This window comes from Bos javanicus, chromosome 17, assembly GCF_032452875.1.
Source record: "Bos javanicus breed banteng chromosome 17, ARS-OSU_banteng_1.0, whole genome shotgun sequence".
Lineage (NCBI taxonomy): Eukaryota > Metazoa > Chordata > Mammalia > Artiodactyla > Bovidae > Bos > Bos javanicus.
The window spans coordinates 55,940,850-55,965,884 of record NC_083884.1 but is presented as its reverse complement, the minus strand read 5'-3'; the positions used below and the strand labels follow the sequence as shown (position 1 = coordinate 55,965,884).

At 46.1% G+C, this 25,035-nt stretch overlaps 2 protein-coding genes across 3 annotated transcripts in view; both read right to left on the bottom strand.

Annotated features, from left to right (window-relative positions):
• Positions 1 to 266: 266 nt before the first annotated feature.
• Positions 267 to 4,253, bottom strand: LOC133228840 (acyl-CoA dehydrogenase family member 10-like). Its single transcript, XM_061384823.1, has 3 exons — positions 3,960 to 4,253; positions 2,906 to 2,983; positions 267 to 2,310 (listed from the first exon to the last, which is right to left on the bottom strand). The coding sequence occupies exons 1-3, from the start codon at positions 4,251 to 4,253 to the stop codon at positions 2,179 to 2,181; spliced, it is 504 nt and encodes a 167-aa protein (XP_061240807.1). The 3' UTR covers positions 267 to 2,178.
• Positions 4,254 to 5,776: 1,523 nt separating this feature from the next.
• Positions 5,777 to 25,035, bottom strand: part of LOC133228836 (acyl-CoA dehydrogenase family member 10-like) — a 38,944-nt gene continuing 19,685 nt past the window's right edge. Inside the window, exons 3-12 of one of the 2 annotated variants that reach the window (XM_061384820.1) lie at positions 20,842 to 20,983; positions 19,782 to 19,850; positions 17,674 to 17,855; positions 12,032 to 12,432; positions 8,472 to 8,612; positions 7,863 to 8,000; positions 7,647 to 7,737; positions 7,140 to 7,269; positions 6,547 to 6,705; positions 5,777 to 5,878 (exon numbers count right to left, since the gene is read on the bottom strand). In XM_061384820.1, the coding sequence (XP_061240804.1) occupies positions 5,866 to 5,878; positions 6,547 to 6,705; positions 7,140 to 7,269; positions 7,647 to 7,737; positions 7,863 to 8,000; positions 8,472 to 8,612; positions 12,032 to 12,432; positions 17,674 to 17,855; positions 19,782 to 19,850; positions 20,842 to 20,983 (1,466 nt within the window). In that variant the 3' untranslated portion in view covers positions 5,777 to 5,865. Of the gene's footprint in view, positions 5,879 to 6,546; positions 6,706 to 7,139; positions 7,270 to 7,646; positions 7,738 to 7,862; positions 8,001 to 8,471; positions 8,613 to 12,031; positions 12,433 to 17,673; positions 17,856 to 19,781; positions 19,851 to 20,841; positions 20,984 to 25,035 lie in introns of those variants that run through there. The other variant, XM_061384821.1, reaches the window with a different exon arrangement.

The following is a 25,035-nucleotide window of genomic DNA, read 5'->3' as shown; positions in this document are numbered from 1 at the left end:
AGGTCACTTTAGTCACTTCAGCCAAGGTGAAGGTGAAGGCAAGGACACCTGTCCAAGCTCTTCCTTGCCCAAGAGCTGTCTCAACATGGCTTGACCCTGGTTTAGGACTCCAGTCACTCTGGGCCAGGGTCTGGGACCTCAGACAAGATCAAGGCATGAAGCAAAGCCCAGAACTTAGTTGATGCCAGGGCCTGAGATTTCAGGGCAGCAGGGCCCAGGGAGGGCTGGCTCGGCTCAGTGGCCAAGGGTCGAGACAAGAATCAGGATGAATCTGGATCTTTTAATCACATTGCCCCATTTGTGTCACGTGGGACAAAGGACTTCCCCTGCCCACACCTTCATTTCCTCATCTGTTGAGCAGGAATCACTGTAATACCCCTCACAGAGGGGCACGTGAGAGGCTTCCAGGTGTTGCCTTGAGCCTCACGGAGCGAGCATGCAAGGCAGTGACCATAATGGTAGTGCGTGGGTGACACAAGAAGAACCGGGCAGTCTAGGTCCGCTAGGGGTCACTTTCTTAGGCTCAAATTTGGCATTTCAACACAATGCCTCCCCAACCATCACGGCAGAATCTGAGCTGTGCACCTGCAGTAAAATGCTCCAGGCCTTCGGGAAGAGAGTGTGGGTGAACATCAGCCAGGTTCTTTGGAAATGTGTGGGTTCACAATAGTTGGTTGACCATCAGTCTGGAGGGAAAAGACACCTCTGTTTCTTCTTGCAGGAGGGCTGGGAAGTGGGTGACAGGTAGTTTCCAGTGGCAGGAACAGGTGTGGCAGGAAGAGTTCAGGCTGGAAGCCAGGCAGACCCCAGTTCAAGCTGGACTGGGCCACACCCTGCCCACATGCTCCCCTCTCTGAGAATCGACCTCGCCTCCTGCTGAACGTGGAGGAGTGTGAAGCCCATGGGGAGAAGCAGAGATAACACCCATGGAGGAGGGAGGAGGGCCTGGCCCACAGTCTGCAACCACTCTGAGCATCTGTTCCATTGCCACCCTGAGTGCAGGTTCAGGATTCACAGCTTCACACCCACAGCTTCCCTGAAGCACTTGAAGGGGGAGGTCAGCTACAGGGGTGGGTGAGCCCAACTAACCTCGTACTGTTTCCTCCTCCTGACCAGGATGTCAGCACCTGGTCCCGAGAGGATGACCCACCCAAATTTGGGTTATGTACTCAACACAGATAGTTGAGTATTTCTGAACTATATTCTGGTCACAGGCCAGTATGATGCTGTTGTGACCACAGTAGATTTCTTGTCAGTCTTAATCTTGTGTCCTATCGTTTCTCTTCACCAAGGTCTTTAAGTCTGGGAGTGATGAGTTTTCATGTGTGCTTTTGAGGGGTCCCTCTAGGGACAGCAAGGAAAATCGGTCCTACAGAGGACAGGCTGCAACAGCAGAGAGCTGACGTGAGAAATGATGAAGGCCTGAGCAGAAGCAACAGGGCTGGCTGGGAGGGAGAGCATGGAGGCAGACTCGACAGGCCGCTGGGTGGAGACGAGGCAGAGGAGGAGTGAAAGATGTGTGAGGCTGCAGCTGACATACTGCGTCAGGCTGAAGTGTGAGCTTTTGTTCTCCACTCCTTGTGTATGACAGAATGTTCACAAAGTCTCTGAGACATATTTTCTTCTTCTTTGTTCCCAAAGCTCATTTCCAAAATAACATTTTAGCAATCTGTGTTTCGGATATTGAAACAAAGAAAATTACCTAGCAATGGCTTCACAATTTGGGTTTATTTCCATTCTCCCAGAGCACTCCTGCCCTGGGTCTGTAGGCTGCCACCATCAGCTGGGGGCGGTGGGGGACACAGAACAGGAAGCCACCATATCACCCTCAGATTGGGAGCAACCACAGGCATAGCACCCTGGCAGGACTCCTAATATTCATGCAGAGCCCCACAGCCAGAGAGAAGGGGCCTGGCTGCCCATCTGGCACCTGGACTAAAGATCACCTCTCCAGGCTCTTCATTACCCCCCTTCCCCCTTGCCTGAAACAGGCAACTCCAGGCTTCTTACACAGGAGTGTGTTCTGTAGGGACCCATCAAGGCTAGGTTCACAACAAGGATCCCAGGACAGAGCTGCCGGGAGGGGTGCAAGGAGCACACATACCAGGCCTTTGAAAGCACATCATTTAAAGATTTGGGCACCACAGGCCCGGCGGGGACGATCCGACTCCTGCAGGTCTAACTGCGGTGCTTCAGCTCCATCTTGGCCACTGACCTCTGGTGCACCTGATCAGCAAGGCGCAGTACCCGGACCCCCACAAAGAACTGAGCCAGTGGGTGGTCACTGCTCAGCCCTGCTGCTCCGAAGACCTGGCAGACACAGGGCAAGAGGGGAGGAAGCCCTGGGTGAGCCCTCATCCTGGAGAGCCCCACAAACAAGTGCCTGCTCCTAAGATGTGAGGACAGCTCAGAACAGCCACATTGCAAAGCTGTCCCCTGACACCTGTGTGACAACAGTGTTCTGGAAGACTCCAGGTGGGGCCTCACTAGCCATCCCAGGGACACCAAACTCCCCAGATCTGCTCCACTAGGTGACTTCTGCTGTTGGGAAGTCCCTCTCTAGGGGCCATGGGTTGAGATTTGAGAAGGAGGCATCTTTACATGGTTAGGAGGCTGGGCCTGGTGTAAGAAGAATCTAGGTTCCCCAAAATCTGAGCTCAGCTCCTTGCAAGCTGAGTGACCTTGGACAAATCACTTTGCTGTGCTTCTGTTTCCATGTATTCAAAATGGAAGCAGGAATAGGACCCCTCATAGGGTTGTATCTGGGGAGGAAGAGGACAGTCATTATGGGGGGTGTGCAACAAAGGGCAGCTGTTAGTTTACAGGAGGTTGGGCAGCTGAAGGAGAGGAATTTTGAATCTTGTGAATGATTCAGAAGAACCAGCGATCCATCATCTGTGCTCACCTGAATAGCACGATCAATCACTCGGGAAGCCATGGATGGGGCCACCATTTTAATCATGGCAATATCCAGAGCTGCAGCCTACAAGGAAGAGGAGTTGTGGTGAGGAGGGCAGACCCCAGGACGGAACCTGTGGAAGATTGATCAGTTTCACAGGGAGGAGTAGAAACAGCAGCTCAGAACAGAGACCTCAGGTCCCTCCCGCTGGACCGCAAGCCTTGCCTGGTGCATGGACCCTGCACAGCACCAGCGGGGGTGGAGGGGCAGTGGGGGTGATGAGGCAGGTGACTCAGGATGCTATGTGGTGTGGGCAGCTGCCTGGTCAAGGAAAGATAAGGGGCATCTTCCCAGGCAGCATCACCAGCACACAGGCAACACAGATTGGGGACTGGCCTGAGCCTCCTTTGGGGTCATGATCAGCTCTGTATTCAAAGGGAAAGGTGAAACGAGGCCAGTCAAGACTCTGGGGGTTTAGGTTCAAGGATCTTCTCTGAATCTGGGATTTGGATCAAAGCCCCTGAGAGCCCTCATACCGCCACTAGAAAGCCAAGAAACCAGAATTTGAGCCTGGATCACCCCCTGCTACTGAGGGGTCTCAGCTAAGGGGTGGAGACCCGTGGAGAGATGGAGAAAGCAAGGGTCAGCCTGGCATCATGCCTGGCACTAGAGGCACTCGGAGCCATTTAAGGGATAATGTCACATTGAAAATGAAGCTTCTCTAACTCCCTGGCTTACTCTCAGTTTGCCTGATGCCTGTAAGATCAGGTGGGGCTGTAGCTCAGGCTGGGGCCCTGTGGCCCTGCTGTCTTGAACCCATAAGGTCACTGGGTCAGTAAAACAGAAAGGTCAATCCTCTTTATTGTACATTTTCTGTTTTTCAGAAGCTGCCCAGGTAATTCCAAGGAGAATTGAAGCAAAGTTATTTATGTCAAGGAGCCAAGCACTTTGTGGTTTGCTGAGTGGGGAGGGAAGTCAGCATCTATTAATAGATTTCTGGGCTGGCATCCCTCACTGTGTCCTCTGGACCTGTCCTCTGTGAGGTCCCTCAGCCACCTACCTTATTTCCCGCCACATCCATAACGTGGGCAGCTTTCAGCACCAGCAGCCGGGCCTGCTCGATCTCCACGCGGGACAGGGCAATGTCTGCCAGGACCATGCCCTGCTCTACAAGGGGCTTCCCAAAGGCCACGCGGGACTTCACCTGTGGACACAGGAGACAGGACGGGAGGCATGGACGGTGCCCTGCAGAGGAGAGGGTGGAAGCACAGGAGAGGGCAGCGAGGGAAGCTAGACACTTGGTAGCTGCACAAATTATCTGCACAACCCCTTTACGCCAGCCATTCTGCCCCATCTGGGCAGGCCTGGCCTCCAGGCAGGACAGAGCTTGATCTGAGTCACCTGTGGCCCAGGGCTACTCTGGTAACCAGGCAGTGACTGTGGGCACCTCGCACAGGCCAGGAGGGCGCCCTCTGCTGACAGGAGGGCCTGCTTCACGTCCTGAGGAACTCTCAGGAGCAAGTCTGGGTGCCAGAGCCCTCTTGTGGGCAACTGTTACTGCAACAGAGATTGAGTAGAGTGTTCAAAAGCTACAGGCAATCAGAAAAAGTGATAAGGGGTCCTTCTTCCACCTTATTTTTAAAAATTAAAAACAATTACAACACACACGAATATCTCATGGCAGAAAAGAGTATACACTTTCAGACAAAATATAAACACCCAGCACCCCATTATCTAGTAAATTATACTTACTATTTGGTGCATACCCTTCTAGACTTTTTGTATATGCATATACATATATCTGCTTTTTTTTTTTAAGTCATTCTATTACTTTATAGCCTTTTTTTTCACTTAGCATATGGCAAACGTATCTCTATTAACAAATAGATTACTACAGCATCATTTTGGAATTTCACTGCACGCCCATAGCAGGGTTATCTAACCAGCCCCCAATAGCTAGCCTTATAGGTGTTTCCTAACATAATCATGGCTGTGGTGAACCTCCTAGTATCAAATTTTTTGTAGATTCCTGATTACTCCCTTTCGACCAAGTCCAATGAGTAGCACGGCTACGTCAGTACTATAGCATCTTCTAAGATCTCTGACACATTAGGTCAGATTGATCTGCAGGATGACAATGGAGACTATATCTAAGTCCTTAGAGAGGAGCGTTTTCTTTTAAACCGGCTGGTTTCAACTAAAAAGGATTTGAATCACAACTTTGCTCAGTAACGCGATACCCTGAACTGTTGCTATTCTTCATTAAGACTATCTTGTGAGACATCTGTTCAGTCTGAAGTTTCACTCTGAAATCACTTCAGAGTGAAACTGATTTCACTGATTTGAACCACTGTTCACAGCAATAACACTCTTGTATGGGCTTGCAACCTTCAAGGGGTCACAGAAGAATAAAGTTTTGGATGTGCTGGGGGAGGAGGACGATGCAGGGCTGGATGCTGGAACCCCGCTCTCCCTGTTGGCTGATGTTTAAAGGTGAGCTGGTGGCAGGATGGTCATCAGTGGACCATGACCCTGTGGGCCTGGAGCCTTGCCCTCTGCTGCCACAGAGCCCACAGAGCCCAGACGCCTTCTGTCCCCTTGGCAGAGGGAGGCGCATTCTGCTCTGGATTTGAAACTTTAACAAAGTAAAAGAGGCAGAGCAAACACAAGGACACAGCTTCTTGTAAAGAACATCACCTTGCTTCTTCACCTGCTAAGTCTGCTCTCAGGAAACAGGATTAGAAGTCTGAGAGGAAGACAGATGGGTCGTTCTGGTCCAGAGACAGGCGCAAAAGGAAGTACTTACTCGGGCCTTCATGAGCGCCAGCACCCTCTCTGAGCAGCCAATCAGCCGCATGCAGTGATGGATCCTGCCAGAACCTAGTCGGCCTAGGAGGATCTCAAAGCCCCTGCTGGGGCCCAGGATGATGTTCTCTTTGGGCACGCGCACCTGCTCGAACAGGACTTCACCGTGGCCACCTGAGAAAACCCATAGAGTACCCCTGAGCAATCTGCTTTCCTGTTTTCTCCAGATGCATTTATCTCAATATCCCTGCCCTTTTGTAGACTTCTAACTAGAACATGATTGAAGGAGGATGGAAGGCAGGAACAAGACTATTGCAGATGGAAGGTAAATTGGTCATTTAAAATAAAGGAATAGTTTGGCATTCCTTTTATAAAACGTGACTCTAACTTAAACTGGAACTCCTAGTAGTCTATGACTCTCACAGTGTAGTGACCCTAAGGAAACTCTGAAGTCAAAATGTGGACAGCATCAGCAGAGAGAAAGGGCCCCTGTGAGAGGACCTCCAGGCCAGGAGATAGGCTGTCCACACTGTGGTCTATAAGAAAAGGTCTGGAGGGCATTTCCTGCCTCCTGTTCCATCCTCTGTGGCTTCCTTACCTCCTAGAGTCCTGCTTGTCTTCTATGATTAGAAGAGAAGAAAAAAAAAAACAAAAAACAGATGAATGCTGTCTGAAGCTTGCCTGCATGGTTGATATTCATGGATAGAACTGATATGCAGGAGCACGTGCCCTTCCAAATGTCCTCAGACTCTTACAGGTGTTACTTCTGCACTGGAGCAACTGCTGTCCAAAGCCTTCTCCCTAGATCCAGACCCACACAGAGAACAAACAGACGCACAAACCTGGTGCGTCCTCCAGCCCATACACCCTCAGAGGCCGGATGATTTTTATCCCTGGGGTATCCATGGGAACCAAGAACATGGACTGCTACTGGTGGCGTGGGGCATGTGGGTCTGTTTTTCCCATAAACACGCAGAGCTGGCAGCGAGGATCCAGGATGCCTGCCAGGAAAGGAGAGAGACAGACCCCCATCATCTGACACCACGGCCATCAGCTCCCCTTAAACACTCAGTCCTGGCCCAGAGAAGCTGAAGTCATCGAGCAGATGGGGCCCTTTAAGATGTCACGTGATCAGATGAGGACATGCAGCCTTTTGACCAGCAATAAGAGCAACTGGTTTCTGTCCCAGTGAGGAAGGAATCCAACATCCTAAGAACAGTTTTGTTTTGTTTTGTTTTTTTTTTTTAAAGCACAACGTCAGATTGAAAATACAATTTGAAGACAAGAGGCTGAAAACTGCTACTTTATCAGTGGCAGCCTGTTCTGCTTTGTTCCCACAGGAGGTGGAAACATGCTGGCTTTGGGCACAGGCTTCAGAGTCAGGCCAGCCTTGAACTCTGGGTGGTTCTCTACTTGCCAACAGGGGGGCTAGTACCTTGGGCAGTGACTCAAGTCACTTCTCCATCCTGGTTTCCTTCTCTGTGAAGTGGGGATAATACCACAGACCTTCTGGGGAAGGGTGGAGACTCGGTGAGGGGAGGTCCCCACAGCATGTACCGAGGGCCCTGGAGAGTTAAAGCCTAGTGAACGACAGGATTATCACCAGCCCTTCTGCTATAGCACAGCTAACCTCACAAGAGGGGGACACCATTGAGGAAGTGACTCTAAAGGGAGACGCCCACAGCAGAATGAAGAGAGTTGGGAGTGGAGGAGAGATTCCTGGAACTGTCACATGTGGGGTCACCTGGGGTCCAGGTAGAACCTTTGGTTCTCTCAGGGTTTGCTGCCTCTTTTGGGAACAGAGACAGAATCTCCTTTGTGTTAACTGGAAATGAAGCTAGTTCCTCCCACAGTTTCTCAGACAACAGCAGGGCAGAGAAGACGTGCTTGTCAGGGAAGACCCACATAAATGTGATTGAAAAATGAATTTCAGGCCAAATACCTGTGATCCACCACTTGTGACCATTGATGACATAGAAGCTATCTTCCTCTCGGATGGAAGACTCAATGTTGGTGGCATCTGAGGAGGCGACCTGAGTGAGAGCACATTCTGATTAGAGCTGGCAAGGGTCCTGAGTTCCCTGATGGCAGAGCCCGATGGGGCTGGGTGAGGGTCTGGCCTGATGAGGAGCGCCTGTGGGTGACCCAAGGTAGGCACCTGTGGCTCAGTCATAGCGAAACAGGAGCGAGCCTTTCCCTCCAGCAATGGAATCAACCAGCGGGCCTTCTGCTCCTCGGTGCCGTATCGAACCAGAAGCTCCATGTTCCCCGTGTCTGGAGCAGAACAGTTAAAGATCTGGAAAGGAGAAAAAGCACAAAGGCCTTATCATATTCAAAACTTCAGATTCCCCAGAAACATGGATCGGGGCTCCTTCCAAGATACACGCCCTCTGACACCCTTATGAAAGTCCTTCCTCTCCCCAAAGATGTAGAGACCCAGGACATTGTAAGTATAGCAGCTCAGAGTACCTAAGCTCAACCACAGAGCTTGTTGGGAGAGAAGGAATAGAGTAGAGCTGGGGAACTGAGGCTCCACGGAAGCCAGCCAGGCTGTACTCACTCGAGAAGATGCCCACCCCCTGCTCCTTTCCTGCTCTGGCTCCAGCTACCTGCCTGCAGTATCTTCAACTCATAAGAAGTCTGAGTTTGCGTCAGAGCTCCTGAGTCCAGTGCCACTGCTGGGAACCCCGTCAGCCCAGGAGGATGGCTGAACTCTCTGGAGGACAAGGATTTCCTCCCATGCTGAGGAAGATGGTAAAGAAGGTACCTCAGGAGCATACAGAGATGTGCCCATGACCTCACACAAATGTGCGTACTCCACGTTGGTCAGCCCAGCTCCGTATTTCTTCTCAGGATCAGTCTCCAGGGGTAGGAAAAGGTTCCAAAGTCCTTCGGCCTTGGCTTTCTCCTGTCACAGCAAAAAAAAAAAAAATCAGGGATCCACATAGGGTGGTTGTCATACTATCTTGGCCCATGGAAAATAATGAGTAAGTCCAAACTACCAGGCTGGATACAACTCCACAGATATGTGGGAGGAGAATAGGAAGAGTCTGGGGACAGCCCATTCCTAACAGGGACGGTGGCAATCAGTTCACTTCGTCTGTACCCCAGATGCCCCACCTACCCGACCCCCTCACTGTTAGCATCATTACTGTCATCACGATGCAGCATAAAACTCGCTCCATAACACAGAGAATGAAGGGTCATTCAGTGAGCCTGCAGGGAACCGGCCAGGACATCTGGCAGCAGCCTCAGCTGCTCTGATGAGGAGCCCAAGGAGATCCCCTGATCGAGCTTTCTTCACGAGGCACAACTTTGTTCCTGGGGAAGTAAACCTGGGTTTCTGAATGTAGCTCCTGACAGGGAAACCAGGAAGTCTAGCCTGGGGGTCAGGAACCCAGGCCCTGAATCAGACTTCCTGCTTCAGGCCCTGCCCCACCACACCTGTTGGGAGACCTTAGGCAAGATGGTGTGCTCCCTGTGCCAGTTTCCTCATCTGTTGTATTGGGACGGTCACCACTCACCCTACCAGTCACAGCTACTGAGCAAGAGTAGGAATGGAGGTGACTGACTGACTGGAAAAAGCGTTTCCAAGTGGGAAAGTTATCAGGAGCTCAGATTAGAGAAGGAGGCTCAGAAATGGACAGGAACCAAGGGAGCGTAAAGAATGGCAGCAGGACAGATGTTCTGTAGTCCAGCTGTACAGTGAGTGAGTGCCAGCTATTTTCCCTCTCGAAAACATTTCACTCTTTCAGTTCCAGGTAGTGACAGAATATAGTGTGCCAGAAGCTGGAGCTGCACTAAATATTAGTGATGATGGAAATTCTTCCCACCGGGAGACCACCACCTGGCTGAGCTTCCTATCACACTGGGACTGCTCTCTAGACACATACGACCAGAATCAGCACATATACTTGTTTCATGGCTGTGTTAAGCTAATTAGCTGAGACTGCAGTGACCAAGGAGAAGAAGGACAGATTAATTGGAACAAATGAAGCAGGAAAGGAAGGGAGAATAGGAAGGGAAGCAAGGGAGTTCTGAGAAGAGGAAGAATAAGGAAATGAATCATCTTGTGGGAGGGAAAAACACATAGATTTGAGCCCAGAAGATCTGGATTGAGTCCAGGTGCTATTATTTCTAGCTGTGTCCCTGGCAAACTTGATTCCTTATCTTTAAATTGAGGTTCATGATGCTTACCTCACAGGATTTGTGAGATGCAGTGTAAATGCCAAACATTCTTATTTATTGGTAGTCACGACACTGAATAAAACTCATGAGCCATAATTTCACCACTTTCCCCTAAAATCTTAGTTGTCATGATTCCCATTCAGGTATGACCACATGCAGAATGTTCTCTAAAGCAGATTTTTTAATATGCATTCATTTTCGAGTCTAAAAGTGTTCACAGCATGAGTGTCTGCTTTTCCAACACTTCCGTGCATGAGACGGGTACATCTAATGGGTGAGGATTAAGTGTGCAGGTCAGCACGTGGGGGATAGGACATTTCACAAGGTAACAATGGGAGCATAGAATGGCAAGCAGCTTTCTGATATACATTTGGCAGTATTTGTCAAAACTTAAAATGGTCTCATTCAGGAATTCCCCGGCAGTCCAGTGGGTAGGATTCACTCACACTTCAGGGGCCCAGGTTCGATCCCTATTCAGGGAACTAAGATTCCAAAAGTCACGTGGTGCAGTTCAACAAAACCAACCATCCAAACCCAAAGCAAACAACAACTAAAAATGTTAGCCTTGGACCAGAATTTTTACTTCAAAGAATTCATGCAGGGACTTCCCTGGTACCAGAGGCTAAGAATCTGCCTTCCAATGTAGGGGACACAGGTTCAATCCCTGGTGGGGGAACTAAGATCCCATGTGCTGTGCGGCAACAAAGCCGGCAGGCTGCAACTAGAGAAGCCTGAGCACTCTAAGGTCCATGTACTCTAGAGACCGTGGGCCACAACTACTGAGACTACGCACTGCAACAAGAGGGAAAAAACGTCTATGTGCACCACAGCTGGAGACAGTCTGTGCACCATAAAGAAGACGCAGAGCAACAAATACTCTTTTCTTAAACTGACACTGTAGAAACAGTAAGTGAACACAGAAGTATGTAACAGCATTCGATACCCTTTGCTTGCACAGGATCCAAGCCCCTTCTTATTCTGGAGTGCTCTCTCACTGTAGACATTTCAGTGGCATGAAGATGTGAGCATGGGACCTACATGTGACTGGCTGAAAATTCCCACCTCAATCTTGGAGTCCTGAGAAAGCATCCGGACACTGCCCTAGTGACAGTCATGGCCAGGCTCCCCACAGCCGGCCTTCCCTTGGCTTCTACTGTCTCCTTCAGCTGGCTCTTCAGCCTCTCTGTCCATGTTAGCAACCAGCTGCTCACTCTGCTGCTTCAGTGACCTGGAGTGACCTAGACCGAAATCCCCACAGTGTCACTCAGGCAGGGGCAGGGTAGATAAATTACAGTGCATCCCCGATGTGGTCCCAGTGCCTGGGTTCATCTCCAAGCACTGACATGGGATACATCATTAAATAACATAAAACAACTGGAAGTTTCAAGTGCATAACACATTTTCATTACAACAGGAATGATAATAATATGTATTATTATGTACCAGAAGAAAGGAGCCGGGAGCCTATAAATCAAATTGTTGACAGTCATTATCTCAGAGGCCCAAGAATTTTAGAGAATTCTTTCCAGGTCATGAACTCTTTCTACTCTTGCCATGTTTGAACTCTGGTTACCTTGCAATAGGTTTATAACTATGAACAAAATTCAATGCCGTTTCTTTTTAATGTAGGTGATGGTTGCATCATAGGCAGAATATGTGCTCCTGAAGACCTCAGATAACTTAAGAACTAACACAAGCCAAGACCAATCCTGAAAAAGAACAGCAGGTATTTCCATTATACACTAAACTGATGTCACTGTATGTCAGGAGCATAAACGTAGTTTACAGTTGATGTGACGCTTTAGGTTTGATGTTATGGGATCTTTAAAGAGAGCGTCATTTAATTGATGCAATTTATATCAGTCTCAAATTTACATGATTCAGACATGCATAAAATGAGTCCACGCTCCTCAGGATTATAAGCCACAGATTCGGCATTCCTCTGCCTGGGCTGAGTATCAGGCCGGGACGTGGTCACACAGAAAGAGCAATGAAGTGAAACTGAGCTGGCTCTTTCTAGTGGTGGTGGCAGCAGAGACCATTGAACTCAACTCTTCCATCTCTTAACTGCCCGAGAAGGAACAGATATGGCCAGTGGACGATCTGAGGTTGGGCTGTGCTAATGAAAGGCTGCTTTACCTTGAGATCTTCGACGAGCGGGGAGGGGGTCCACCTCTCAGCTGAGACCTGGTGACGCTGTAGCTCCAGCTCAGCGGGGTACACATGTCGTTCCATAAACTCCTTCAGCCGCTGATTTAGCTCCCTGACTCGGGGGGGAAGGCCTTCTGGAGAGAAGATCAGAGCTCCCTTTGAGGCATGAGCTGGAGAAGAGTCTGTGGAGGTGACATAGCTCCTCATGCCTGGGGTGCTCAGCAGGGACTGTGGCCTGGACCATGAGTGGTGGGACCCCATTAATGGTTTGGTGGCCAGCATCTCCTTGAAAACCTGGAACCCCTCTTTGATTGGAAAATCCCATGCCAGGTTACACATAAATTCAGTCAGCTTTCCAGTTTGTTTCACAGTCGCCGAGCTTGCTTGCCCTAAGCAGAAGCAAAGAAAACCAGTGAGAACCACCCCCCCAAACAACCCTTAAGAGTAGTAATGTATAACAGTATTGTTGTTCCATTAGTAGCTACTACCACTGCTGAGCACTTGACATGTATCAGACTTGGTGCTAAGTGCCTGACATGCGTTATTATAGCTCACTGAATTCCTGGAGCTACACATGAGTGTTTTAATCCCCAATTTACAGACAAGGATCCGGGTCATATGGAGGAGATGGGTCCAAGCTTACATTCCATGGGCTGGGAGCCAGAAGTTGGACTCAGTTGGCCTGCTTCCTGCTCTTTATCTCTTCTTTTCCTAAATAAACTAATCAGGAATTCCCCAAAGCACTTCTGCTGTCATTTTGGGCTATAGGGAGCCCTGCCATGATGTTGCTAACAGTGTCACAGGGGATTGGATTAATGGCTAGTTTCTGGGCACCATTTTGTCTAGATCAACACATTTATCATCATCACATAACTCACTCTAGACATGATCTGTTTTCTTTTTTTTTTTTAATCTTTAAAAAATATATATTTATTTATTTGGCTGTCCCAGGTCTTAGTTGTAGCATGGAGGATTTTCCATCTTTGGTGTGGCAAGGTGGATCTTTTACCATGCAATGTGGGATTTGTAGTTGTCGCATGTGAACTCTCAGTTGCCATACACGGGATCTGGTTTCCTAACCAGTGATGGAACAAGGACCCCCTTCACTGGGAGAGTGGGGTCTTGGACACTGGACCACCAGGGAATTCCCATGCTCTGTTTTCTTTATTTAACACATGCATCAAGCCTTTTTAAAATGATTTTTGAAAAAAATCTAAGGTATAGTGGACATACATCCTCTTTGTAAAGTATACAATTCTGTGAGTTTAGTCAGGCAGCCACCACTGCCCTCAAGAAATGGTATATTTATTTCTATCATCCCCAAAGTTACATGGTGTCCCTTTGTAATCAAATCTTTCTCCTTTCCTCTGGGGGACAACACAGATCTATTCCTATAGTTTATCTTTTCTTGAATGCCACATAAATACATACTTTCTACTCTAGAGTTGCCTGGTTCATAGTCAGGCTGTTCAGTTGATTTAACCTCTAAGCTGCCACTGGTGCATCAGTACTATTAGTGTACTGACACCTATGTTCCCTGTGAAGGCCATATGAAGTCCATATTATAACGTGCCAAACACAGCACTGGCACAGAAGGCTTCTCAATGAATTGTGGCTGTTATTACTGTGACTGTCATTGTTGTCGAATGACAATTACTATCACTATTAATAAACAACATATCAGGTCCATGGCTCTAAGCCGAGCCCTCACCCCTCATCTAGAGAAAAATGTTCCCCAGAAGCTTGAAGTCAAGGATAGAGAGACTGGTCTCCTTCTCTGGAGTGAACTGCATACTCAGAGTACTCAGTCACCTGTCCTTTGGAGAATCCAGCAGGGCTGTTTTTTTTTTTTTATTTTTTTATTGTAACGAGTAATCTTTTAAGAACCACTTTACTTATTTGTTTGTTTATGGCTGTGCTGGGTCTTCGTTGCTCTGTGTGGGCTTTCTCTACTTGTGGCAAGCAGGGACTGCTCTTTGTTGCAGTGCCGGGGCTTCTCATTGCAATGGCTACTCATTGCAGACCTTGGGCTCCAGGCACTCGGGCTTAGTAGCTGAGGTTCTTGGGCTCTAGAGCACAGGCTCAGTAGCTGTGGCACATGCGCTCAGTTGCTCCGAGGCACATAGGATCTTCCTGGACAGGGATCAAACCTGTGGCCCCTGCATTTGCAGGTGGATTCTTAACCACTGGACCACCAGGGAAGTCCCTATGAAAGGTTTTAACTCAAAGTAAAATCAAGCCTTTAGAACTAGAGTTCAATTTTGGGAATTACAAGAAGTCCATAGTAGTAAATGAAACCATAAGGTAATAATCAAGACAAATCATAAGACAACTGACTTGGTCCCTTTAAAAATTCATTAAAAAAAAAAAAGAGGGGGTACTGTTCTAGGTTCCTTGATCAGATCCTGACTTAAAAAAACAAACCAAAAACAAACCCACCTCACTTATAAAAGATATAAGGAGGGAAATGAGGAAATCTGAATATGGACTGGGTCTTAGATATTGGGGAAAACGATGAGTTTTCTTGGGTGTGAAATGGTACTGTGAAATGTTCTTATTATTAGGAAGGCATAATGAAGCACTTAAAAGTCAAGTGTCAGGGTCTGTACCACTTTGTTAATCATGCAAATAGATAGATGCAGAAAGAGAAAGATAAACAGACATGGCAAAAGTTAATCATTGTTAAAATCAGTCATGGGCATACAGTTATTCACAGCACTATTGAATGTTTCTGTAAGTTTGAAAATTATCCTAAGAAATCAAATACTAAAGAAACCAGGAGCTGAACCTTTGTGGAAAGGGCCCCTCAGGTTAATATCCTACGTGGATTTAGGATGTCCTCCCGCCCCCCATGCACACACCACCCCAGCGCTGTGCGCACTCCCTTCTCGTGGGAAGCAGGTGCAGCTGTCCCTGTGTCTCTGCTGTTGGCCACTGGTCCTGAGCAAGCCTGCCAAGCACTAATGCCCTTCCTCCCCAAAGCAGCCTGCCTTCTGGGATGAGAAAAGGGAATTATGCTCTCTGCAGGTCCTTGGTGGAAAGTTTCTTTGTGATAACTAGATTGGACCTAAAGCATCTTTGTCAAAAGTCCCATTGATTAGATCATTTCGTGTACCTAAAAAAATTTAAATGTGTTCTCTTGAACAAATGATACATTCACATGCCTTGAAATTACAGTGACAAAAGGGGGTGTGGGAAAGGCTCTCCCACCCCTTTGCTCAGCCACTCAGCTCATTTCCCTAAAGGCAACCAACATGACCAGTCTTAGGTGTCCTTTCAGAGATTTTTTTCACTTCAGCAAACAAACATTTATATTTATTCAAATTTTAAGTATACTCATTTTACACAGATGGCAGATTAGCTATATATAGCCAATGCCCTGCCCAGCAGCTGGGCTCCTGACGTAACTCTAGAAATTGCAGGATTCTTGAAAAGGAAGATCTCATGCCCCTTTAGCTGGATCAGTGAATGTGAAATCTGAGGAAGCTGCTTTATGCTGTCAGGCTGAAAACACAGCCTGGGAGGCTGGTCCTGAGTCACAAAAAATGACACCATATTTCTACTTTGTCTCTGTCACACTAATAGGTCACTATAAAAAGCACTTTAAAACTAAAAGGCAAAGGATCCACTCAGCACGTGGGAGAGTCCTCCTTAAACTGTTCTCTTTCCATTGCAGGATGTGATGTCACACTGCCCATTGCTTCATGTGACAGGCTTTATCTGCATTCACAGCACTGGGACAGCTGCCATCTCCTGTGCTTTTCACACCAGTGCTGTGAGAGGGGCAGGGCAGGGCTTTTTTACATAACCTCTACTCTTGAGAAAACTATGACAAAATAATGGGGCTTGCCCAAGGTCACCCCACAAATCAGCACCTGACTTCTTGTCCAGGGCTCTTTCCATCCTGAAATAATGGATCAATATAGGCAACATCTGTTGTCTTTGCCTACTGGCCATTTTACTAGTAACTAGGGCTCCTAGACAGAGGATGAGATGGCTGGATGACATCACCGACTCGATGGACATGAGTTTGGGTGAACTCCAGGAGGTGGTGATGGACAGGGAGGCCTGGCATGCTACGATTCATGGGGTCACAAAGAGTCGGACACGACTGAACGACTGAACTGAACTGAGGGCTCCTAGATAAAATACAGGATACTCAGTTAAATTTGAATTTCAGATAAATAATAATAAAAGTTTTATTGTAAATATTTTCCATTGAGACCACCAAACAGAGGCAACACTGACAGAGTTTGTAACTCTGGTCAACAGGTTAAAATATGGGAGGATGATATGGGTCTGGATGTACTTGGAAGGTGTGGAGAACCCCCTCGACTGGGGCTGGAAGTTGGCAAGCCTGCTTTGTGGTAGCAAGTGTCTCAAATTTTGAGTTTTGGGGATTCAGATCATGTGTCTATGGAGTGAAAGGATTTTAGGTAAGTTGGTAGAAGTATGTCAGGAAGTTGATGTACACTGAACACATACGGCAGCCCTTAATATGATCCTACAGAAAACAAAGGTGTTTTGGTTAAAAGCAGAGAAAGAAGAAAATACAGCTTAGCTGACAGATTCTTTTTGACCACAGCTAGGAACGCATGGGCTTCCCAGGTCATTCAGTGGTAAAGAATCCTGAATGCAGAAGACACAGGGGACACAGGTTCAATCCCTGGGGTCAGGAAGATCCCCTGGAGAAGGAAATGGCAACCCACTCCAGTACTCTTGCCTGAAGAATCCCATGGACAGAGGAGCCTGGCGGGCTACAGTCCATGTGGTGGCAAGGAGTCGGACACGACTGAGCAGTTAACCACAGCCACAGGAATGCAAACTGCTCAAGAGTTAGAAAATCTTGAACTCTGCAGGGCAGAAGTACAATTTTTTGGCTCATGATAAAGATTCAACATGCAAAAGTATAGGGACAATTGTGATGTTGATTATAAATTATGTGTATTAATGGGGGATTTCCTTGCAGTTCAGTGGTTAGGACTCCAGGCTTCCACTGCAGGGGATATGGGTTCAATCCCTGGTCAGCGAACTAAGATTCTCTATGCTACTCGATGCAGCCAAAAACAAACCAACCTACAAATCGTGTCCATTTGTCAAAATTCATAAAATGCTACACTTCAATAAATCTGATTTTTTAAAAAAGAAAGCAAAAAACCTGATGATAACAAATGCTCACAAGAATGAGCAGGAACTCAAATTGAGATACAAAGAAAAGAAAAGAAAAAAGTAGAAGCAAATTATATAAACAAATATTTGGCACAATGGAGTTTTTAAAATCTATCCCTGTTAAAAAGAATATTTATGGGAAAGGGCAGAAAACGAAGAAAGTAGGTATCTTAACTACCTTTGGGCAGTATCAGAAAAAAAGAAAGGTTTAAATGATAAAGTGAGATAAAAATTGCAGGGAGGAGAGATTCTGTAGTTCATGAAGGTATTTATCCCTGGACAAAATGTCTAGGTAAGCAACACCTCCACAAAATGAAATGGGCTTTCCAAGCAGGAAACTAACAAGCCCACCTCACAATTAGAAAAGGCTGATGCGTTAATACCTTGATACCATCCAAATCCAGAAAGCAGAGGACCAGTGAGGAAACGTCAGCACAGAAGACAAGGGGCCCCGTGCTCACCGTGTTTCCCACAGTCTTCCAGGCCCACAGCCTTGAGGTCCACACTGTGAATCTTGCACAAGACTCTGTTCATGGCAATATAGATGGCCCGCCTCTGGCTGGGCTCCAAGCCTGGCGGAGAGGGGTCTTTGTTGATGAGGCCTGGGCAGTATTCCATCAGATAGAAGGGGTTGGTGACGATGCTGGGAGGGACACAAGCAGGGTATTTCAGTGGCCTGTGATGTGCCAGGCCGTTAGTCAGGGCACTGCTCTGTCCTGTGTGTAAGCTCTGAATGCTGGGTGGGAGTACTGGAAGCTTCCTTTTTCTTCTGCATATAAGCAGAGGTTAGAAGTATTCCCTCTGCAAACCAATCCACACACACACACACACACACACACACACACACACACACATCCCTGTTTACACTCCCTTGCCAGCATGCCTCTCTTCTCTTTGGTCCACTTGTAGAAGGTATCAGAATGGGATTAAGTGTGATAATATAGGAAAACAACTGTTGAGAGGGGGTCAGAGTCACACAGAATCAGGCTTAAGTCCCACCTCTGCCTTTCCTAGCGATGTGATCCTGAGGAACATAGTAAACCTCTCTGAGCTTGTTTTTCTTAATCTTCAAGGGGCAGTTATAAGAATTAAGGGAGAAAATTTATATATGGAGTGTCTGAAATGTGTCTGGCTCCAGTGAAGATTCTATAAGTATCCCTTCCCGTTAGATATAATTTCATCATTATTCAGTGGTTTGAATGGCATACAAAATGTCATTAATCCATCTCTTCATCATTCCTAGAAATCAGCTTAGTACTCTAAAAAGTTGTTTTGAAAATTCTACCATTAGGACTGTTTATCCTGACTTGAACATGGATAAGATATTAAGTTATACAATTCTTTTTAATTATCTTAAATGTAATACTGCTATGAAAGAAAATATCTTTATTTTTAGGAGATGTATGCTGCCTCCAGCCTACTTCTAAAGGTTCAATCTTATTTATATACATTTATTAAAAAGATACTTATTGGGACCTCCTTGATGGTCCAGTGATTAAAAGTCCATGCTCCTAATGCAGGGGGCACAGGTCTGATCCCTGGTCAGGGAACTAAGATCCCACATGCCATACACCACAGCAAAAAAAATTAAATATATATAAAAACAAAAAAATATATATATATGTATATATATGCATACATATATATATTTGTTTACAAATTAATCCTTTATAATTATTTAACAAAATTATTAATGTTATAAGACAATATTATCTTATAAAATTATATTATGTAATTATTACTATTTCTATAATATTTTATATATATAAAATACACTTACATACATACATACACATATATAGAAAGCAAATATGGCAAAATGTTAACAATGTTTCCATCTAGCTGAAGTATAAGTGGGTGCTTATTATGCTATTTTTTTTCTTCTTTCACCTACACTGTAAGTTTCGCATTTTTCATAATTTAAAAATTGAGAAAAAAGACACAGACTTAAAAAGCATATTACAGGGACTTCCCCGGTGGTGCAGTGGTTGAGAATCTGCCTGCCAACGAAGGGGACATGGGTTCGATCCCTGGTCCTGGAAGATGCCACAGCCGTGGAGCAATCAAGCCCAGGTACCATAACTACTGAAGCTCACATGCTCTGGGGCCTGAGAGACTCAACTACTGCAGCCCGCCCCCTAGACCCTGTGGTCCACAACAAGAGAAGACATCGCAGTGAGAAGCCTGTGTGCCGCAACTAGAGAGCAGCTCCTGCTCTGCAACTAAAGAAAGACCGGGTGCAGCAACGAAGACCCTGCGCAGCCAAAAATCAATCCATAAAATTATTTTTAAAAGCATACTACAAAGCAACTTTAGAAGTTTAGAAAGCCACAATAAAAAAAAACTAAGAAAAACAAACAACATGCAACTTGATGGAAATATATTTCTAGAATGTTTAAAAAAAAAAAAAGATGTTTTCTACCAAACAGGAGGTTCCTATAAAATCTCTTTTCTCTTCTACCCAAATTTTATTTTTCTTTACTCTAGAAAACTGAAATTAGAGTTATTATATGGGCTTTTCTCTTCTGTACCTTGAGTATACAACATAAAAAGTAAATCTGGACATTACCTTGACTCTTCACAGAGGTGAAGAACTTTGGGCTTATGGGCTCCAGCATTTACAAGGGCTTCCATCATCCTGCCAAGAAAAACGAATGAACTTCTGACTGAAGTGATGAAATTGTCTTGAAATTATTTTTCTGATTTAAAAATTAATAAATGCATAAATTAAAATGGAACTCTTAAAAAAATTCAATCGACCAAAGAAGGCAAGGAGAACAGAAAAACAAATGAGACAAACAAAAAATGGTTCATTTACAGACCTAAGTCAAACATACTGATAATTACATTAAATTTAATAAAGTAAATATTCTGATTAAAAGATGAAAATTGTCCTACCAGATAGAAACACAAGACCTAATAGGTACTGTTTATAAGAGACATTCTTTAGGGACTTGCCTAGTGGTCCAGTGGTTAAGAATCTGCCTGCCAACTCAGGGGACAGGGGTTCCATCCCTGGTCCAAGAACTAAGATCTCACATGCCTCAGAGTAATTAGACCCACACCCCAGAACTACGGAAGCTCACGTGCCCTAGATAGAGCTCATGCTTTGCAACAGAAGAAGCCACTGCAATGAAGAGCCCGTGCGCCACAGCGAAGACCCAGTACAGCCAAAAATATAAAATAAGTAAATAAACTGCATAAAAAGTACCTATGTGTGTGTGTATATACACTGAATAACTGAATCACTTTGCTGTACCCCAAAAACTAACACAAGTAAATAAACTATACTTCAGTTTTTTTAAAAAAGTAGAGGTATTCACATAATGAATCCCCCAGTTTCAATAACTGTCAATTAAAGGCCATGCTTCTTTGGGCTAAAGCCCCACTAACAGAATTCCAAAAATTTCTAGCCTCCTAGTGGTTTAGACGGAGAAAAGAGAAAAAACAATCTCCTGAATAAAATTAGGTGACATGTTCTTATCTAAAATAATTTTGGAAAGTCATACTTGTAATTTTAAATGTCTCAAGGCACTTCGATGGGGCACTGACTTGCCAGCCCAGGCGTGGGGCTGTGGAGGCTGGAGACAGAGCACACCCCACTCCACACACACACCCTGAGAATTTACCTGAACTCCCTCTCTACTGCATGCACAGATGGAAGAAGTGTCCTGGGGGGTTTCTTCCTCAGAACCAGCTGATGGTTAGCCGGCTTGACATAGTAGGTGGGATTTGACTGCCCGTGATCAAACTGAAGGAGTTCCAATGGGCCTGTAAGTTTGAAAGGAAGGAAAACTCAAACCAGCTCTGGAGGACAGATGTGGACAGAGATTCTTTCTTTCTAAGGAGTATTGTACATGGACACAGAGCATCCTAATTTGGAATGCACTGTAAGGAAAGCATCTCCTCCCTGGGTACCAGAGATGACTGCATCCCAGGCATACCCCCCACCCCAGCTTCAGTCCAGAATGTCACGCTGCAGTGTGGCAAAGGCCACTGGATTTACACCACAACAATTTTCACTTTCACAAGTATCCAATTTTGTCCGTCTTGCCAACTCCTGCACCGTAAAGAAAAGCTTTATAGTTCTGTTTATGAACCATAAGCACAGTCATGGCAACCCATCTTGCTAAATGGAATACTTTAAGCCAAGGATGAAAAGTGCCCTTGTGTGTCCCTCACCCCATACTCGGCCACACCACACCTGACACTGGTGTGACAGCTGAAAGGAGCTATGCAGAGGCCTACAGCTCAAACCACAGCAGCTTTGGGGAGATGTGATTTCCCACCACAAAGATTAAACTCTGAGGCTCCCTTGCAGAAACAGCCTAATTAACCCTAGTCTTAGAATGATATGAACTCTACACACAGATTTGTTTCACTTGGTCAAAGGAGCAGGAAATGGGAGTTCGTCTGAATTGGCTCAGTTCAGTTCAGTTCAGTTGCTCAGTTGCATCCGACTCTTTGCGACCCCATGGACTGCAGCACGCCAGGCCTCCCTGTCCATCACCAACTCCCGGAGTTTACCCAAACTCTGGTCTGATTCAAAATGGTCCCTCAGCTCTGTAGAGGCTCTAGGAACAATCCGATCACTAGAAAACATCCTCACATGAAGCTACATGCAAAGAAAGAGAACTTTCAAGGATCAAACGGGAGGCCAAATTTTATGCCCAGGTAGAAGTTTCTTTAAAAGCTCATGAATCACCTGTTTTTCTGAGGGTGGAATGTGAACAATGAGAGAGCAACCTATGAAGAGATGGAGACATGTTCTCATTTAAACTCCTGCAACTTTTAAGTCACCTTCACAAAATAAGCTGTCATCTCAAAAATATCAGAAAGACCCAAACACCCTAGGTACATACTGCAAGTTCTTCTCCCCCAGGACAGCTGTTTGCAGGTGACTGCTGCCATGCCACAGTCTCACGTGGAACAAGGGCCAAGTACGCTCTGGGGATCCGTAGCAAAGGAGGTCAGTGCTTCTTCCCAAGCAAAACAGAGCAGCACCTGGGTCTGCAGAGCCCAATGGCTATTTTCTTCACCACATGGCATCTTTATCTCCAGCATATTCCACCAGGATAGAAAGTGAGAGCCAGGCTGAAAGCCTAGCCCTCTGACAAAATGCAGAGACTTAACTACCTGTGACTTGGGGCCCCAGTAAGTCTTTGAGGTACTTCTCCAAGGAGTCTTTGGGAATTTCCATCGTCTTTCTCATAAGGCGAATGTTTAGAACAGCCATTCTCAATGGAAATCCCCAAAGAGTTTCCAATTCCTTTACTGCAGTCTCTGGGTCATTGACCTGGTTTCAAAGAGAATACTGAGCATGGATCCCCAGACAACCCTGACCTCTCCTCCTGCCTTTTCTCTATGAGGGTACTTTTTTAGAGAGAAATATTTTTTAATAGCCTGAGCAAAGACTTGGGAACCAGAAAGTCAGCTGATGAGAAAGCCTCAGAATGAGTTTCCTCCTTCCATTTACTACCTAACCACGTTAATCTTTCTTATCTGCTGGGAAGAGTGACGGTTAAATGTCCATGATACTCCCTTTTGCCAGGAGGACAGAATATTGTACTGTAGTGTCCACTCTGTCCCTATGGACCAGTTAATAATGAAAACCCAAATGTAGAAAGCTGGATGGAGACCCCTTCTCACATGGTTTCTCCCGCTTCAAAGCACTGGGGTGGTCCGGGTGCTGGTAGCTTCTGGGTCCCCACCCGAAACAGCATCACCAGATCAGCCTGTCACCTGAACCATCTTAAGTCTGCCATTCACCTCCCTGTGTGACTTTTTCTTGACTGCCTTCTTAGTATGTGTGTGTCTTACTTCTTATTGAAAATACAAGTGACTAATCACCTAAATTTCCTAATTAAAAGGTAAAAAGACTGTGGCAGCAAGGACAAAAACCACCAGAGGCAACTCTGACTCTTGAGTGTAAGACGACTGCACAGAAATGCTTACACTAGGACTCCCTGGTGGTACGATGGGTAAGAATCTGCCTGCCAATACAAGGCACACAGGTTCGATCCCTGGTCTGGGAGGATTCCACATGCCTTAGAGCAACTAAGCTGGTGCAGCACAACTACTGAGCTTGTGTTCTAGAGCCGGGGAGCCACAAATACTGAGCCCACATGCTGTAGCTACCAAAGCCTGTGTGCCTAGAGCCCCCGCTCCACAACAGGATCAGAAGCCCCTGCATGGCAATGAAGATTAGCCCCTTCTCGCGGCAACTAGAGAAAGTTCACATACAGCAACAAGACTCAGCACAGCCAAAAATAAAATAAATAAATTTTTGTAAAAAGAAATACTTACGCAATTGTCTGAAGCATACTTACACTAGTGCCTGAAGCACAAAAGGGGTTCAAAAAACAGTGACCATTACCTTAATGGTGTGAATACCAAGGCCGGCAGCTGCTTTTAGATTTGGTCCAAGATCATCAAGAAAGATGGACTCAGAAGGCTGCCAGCCAAGCCGCTCCAAGCACAGCTTATACATCCTGGGATCTGGCTTGCAGACACCTTCCAGGCAGGATTCTACTACCTGAGGGAGGGGCAGGAAGGAGAGATAAATGTCCCTAAAAGGGGTATTCCCGTGTATACCCTGGTATGTTTTTTTGAAAAGAAGAGCAGAAAAAAAGACAGTGGAGGTTTGTTATAACAAATAAAGAGTGTCATGATATGAAATGATGTTGCTTTTTTACTGGAGTGATTTGGAAATACTGGGATGCAACCTGAGGGAAGACTCAGAAAACCAAAGTTCTGGTTCAGACATGGTGAGTGACCTTGTACCAGCAGTGAGGCCATGAGGGACTGCAGGTTCATCGTCAGGAAACTGGAAACACTGATAGCCATCTTACCCATCCTAACGGTGGTTCAGACAGTAAAGCATCTGCCTACAATGCAGGAGACCCGGGTTCTATCCCTGGTTGGGAAGATCCCCTGCAGAAGGAAATGGCAACCCGCTCCAGTATTCTTGCCTGGAAAATCCCATGGACGGAGGAGCCTGGTTGTCTACTGTCCATGGGGTCGCAAAGAGTCGGACACAACTGAGTGACTTCACTTAACTGACTTAAGACCCATCTTAACAGTAGCTGGGAAACTTAGTGAAACTGGAATGTGTTCCAAAACTAGGTATTGTGGCTGCACAGGACAAAAGAAAAGCGGCACATTTCAGATTTAGGGAAAGTATTTTATGGTTTTCTCAAAAAGAAAGCAGTGTTTACTGTTATAAAAGAAACAAGACTTTAATGTCCATATTTCAGAAGTGAAAAACAAACAGCTATATTCAACCTAGACAGATAAATTCCACAGAAGGGCTGACACCAAAGAGATCCTCAATGGCAGAAACATGGTTCCTTTCTTTTTTAAAGAACTTTTTTAAAAAGACTTTTTTGATGTGGACCATTTGGGTCATGGTGGAGAGATCTGACAGAATGTGGTCCACTGGAGGAGGGAATGGCAAACCACTTCAGTATTCTTGCCCTGAGAACCCCATGAACAGTATGAAAAGGCAAAATGATAGGATACTGAAAGAGGAACTCCCCAGGTCGGTAGGTGCCCAATATACTACTGGAGATCAGTGGAGAAATAACTCCAGGAAGAATGAAGGGATGGAGCCAAAGCAAAAAGAATACCCAGCTGTGGATGTGACTGGTGATAGAAGCAAGGTGCGATGCTGTAAAGAGCAATATTGCATAGGAACCTGGAATGTCACGTCCATGAATCAAGGCAAATTGGAAGTGGTCAAACAAGAGATGGCAAGAGTGAATGTCAACAATCTAGGAATCAGCAAACTGAAATAGACTGGAATGGGTGAATTTAACTCAGAT

What these genes read in the sequence shown, in the direction of transcription:
- LOC133228840 (XM_061384823.1), bottom strand. Translation starts at nt 4,253, where the DNA reads ATGGGGCAGAATGGCTGGCGTAAAGGGGTTGTGCAGATAATTTGTGCA. An exon ending in TGGATGTGGCGGGAAATAAG is followed by an intron (nt 2,984 to 3,959) that starts GTAGGTGGCTGA and finishes TCTTCCTTGTAG; the next exon opens with GCTGCAGCTCTGGATATTGC. An exon ending in TGATTGATCGTGCTATTCAG is followed by an intron (nt 2,311 to 2,905) that starts GTGAGCACAGAT and finishes TGTGTCTGCCAG; the next exon opens with GTCTTCGGAGCAGCAGGGCT.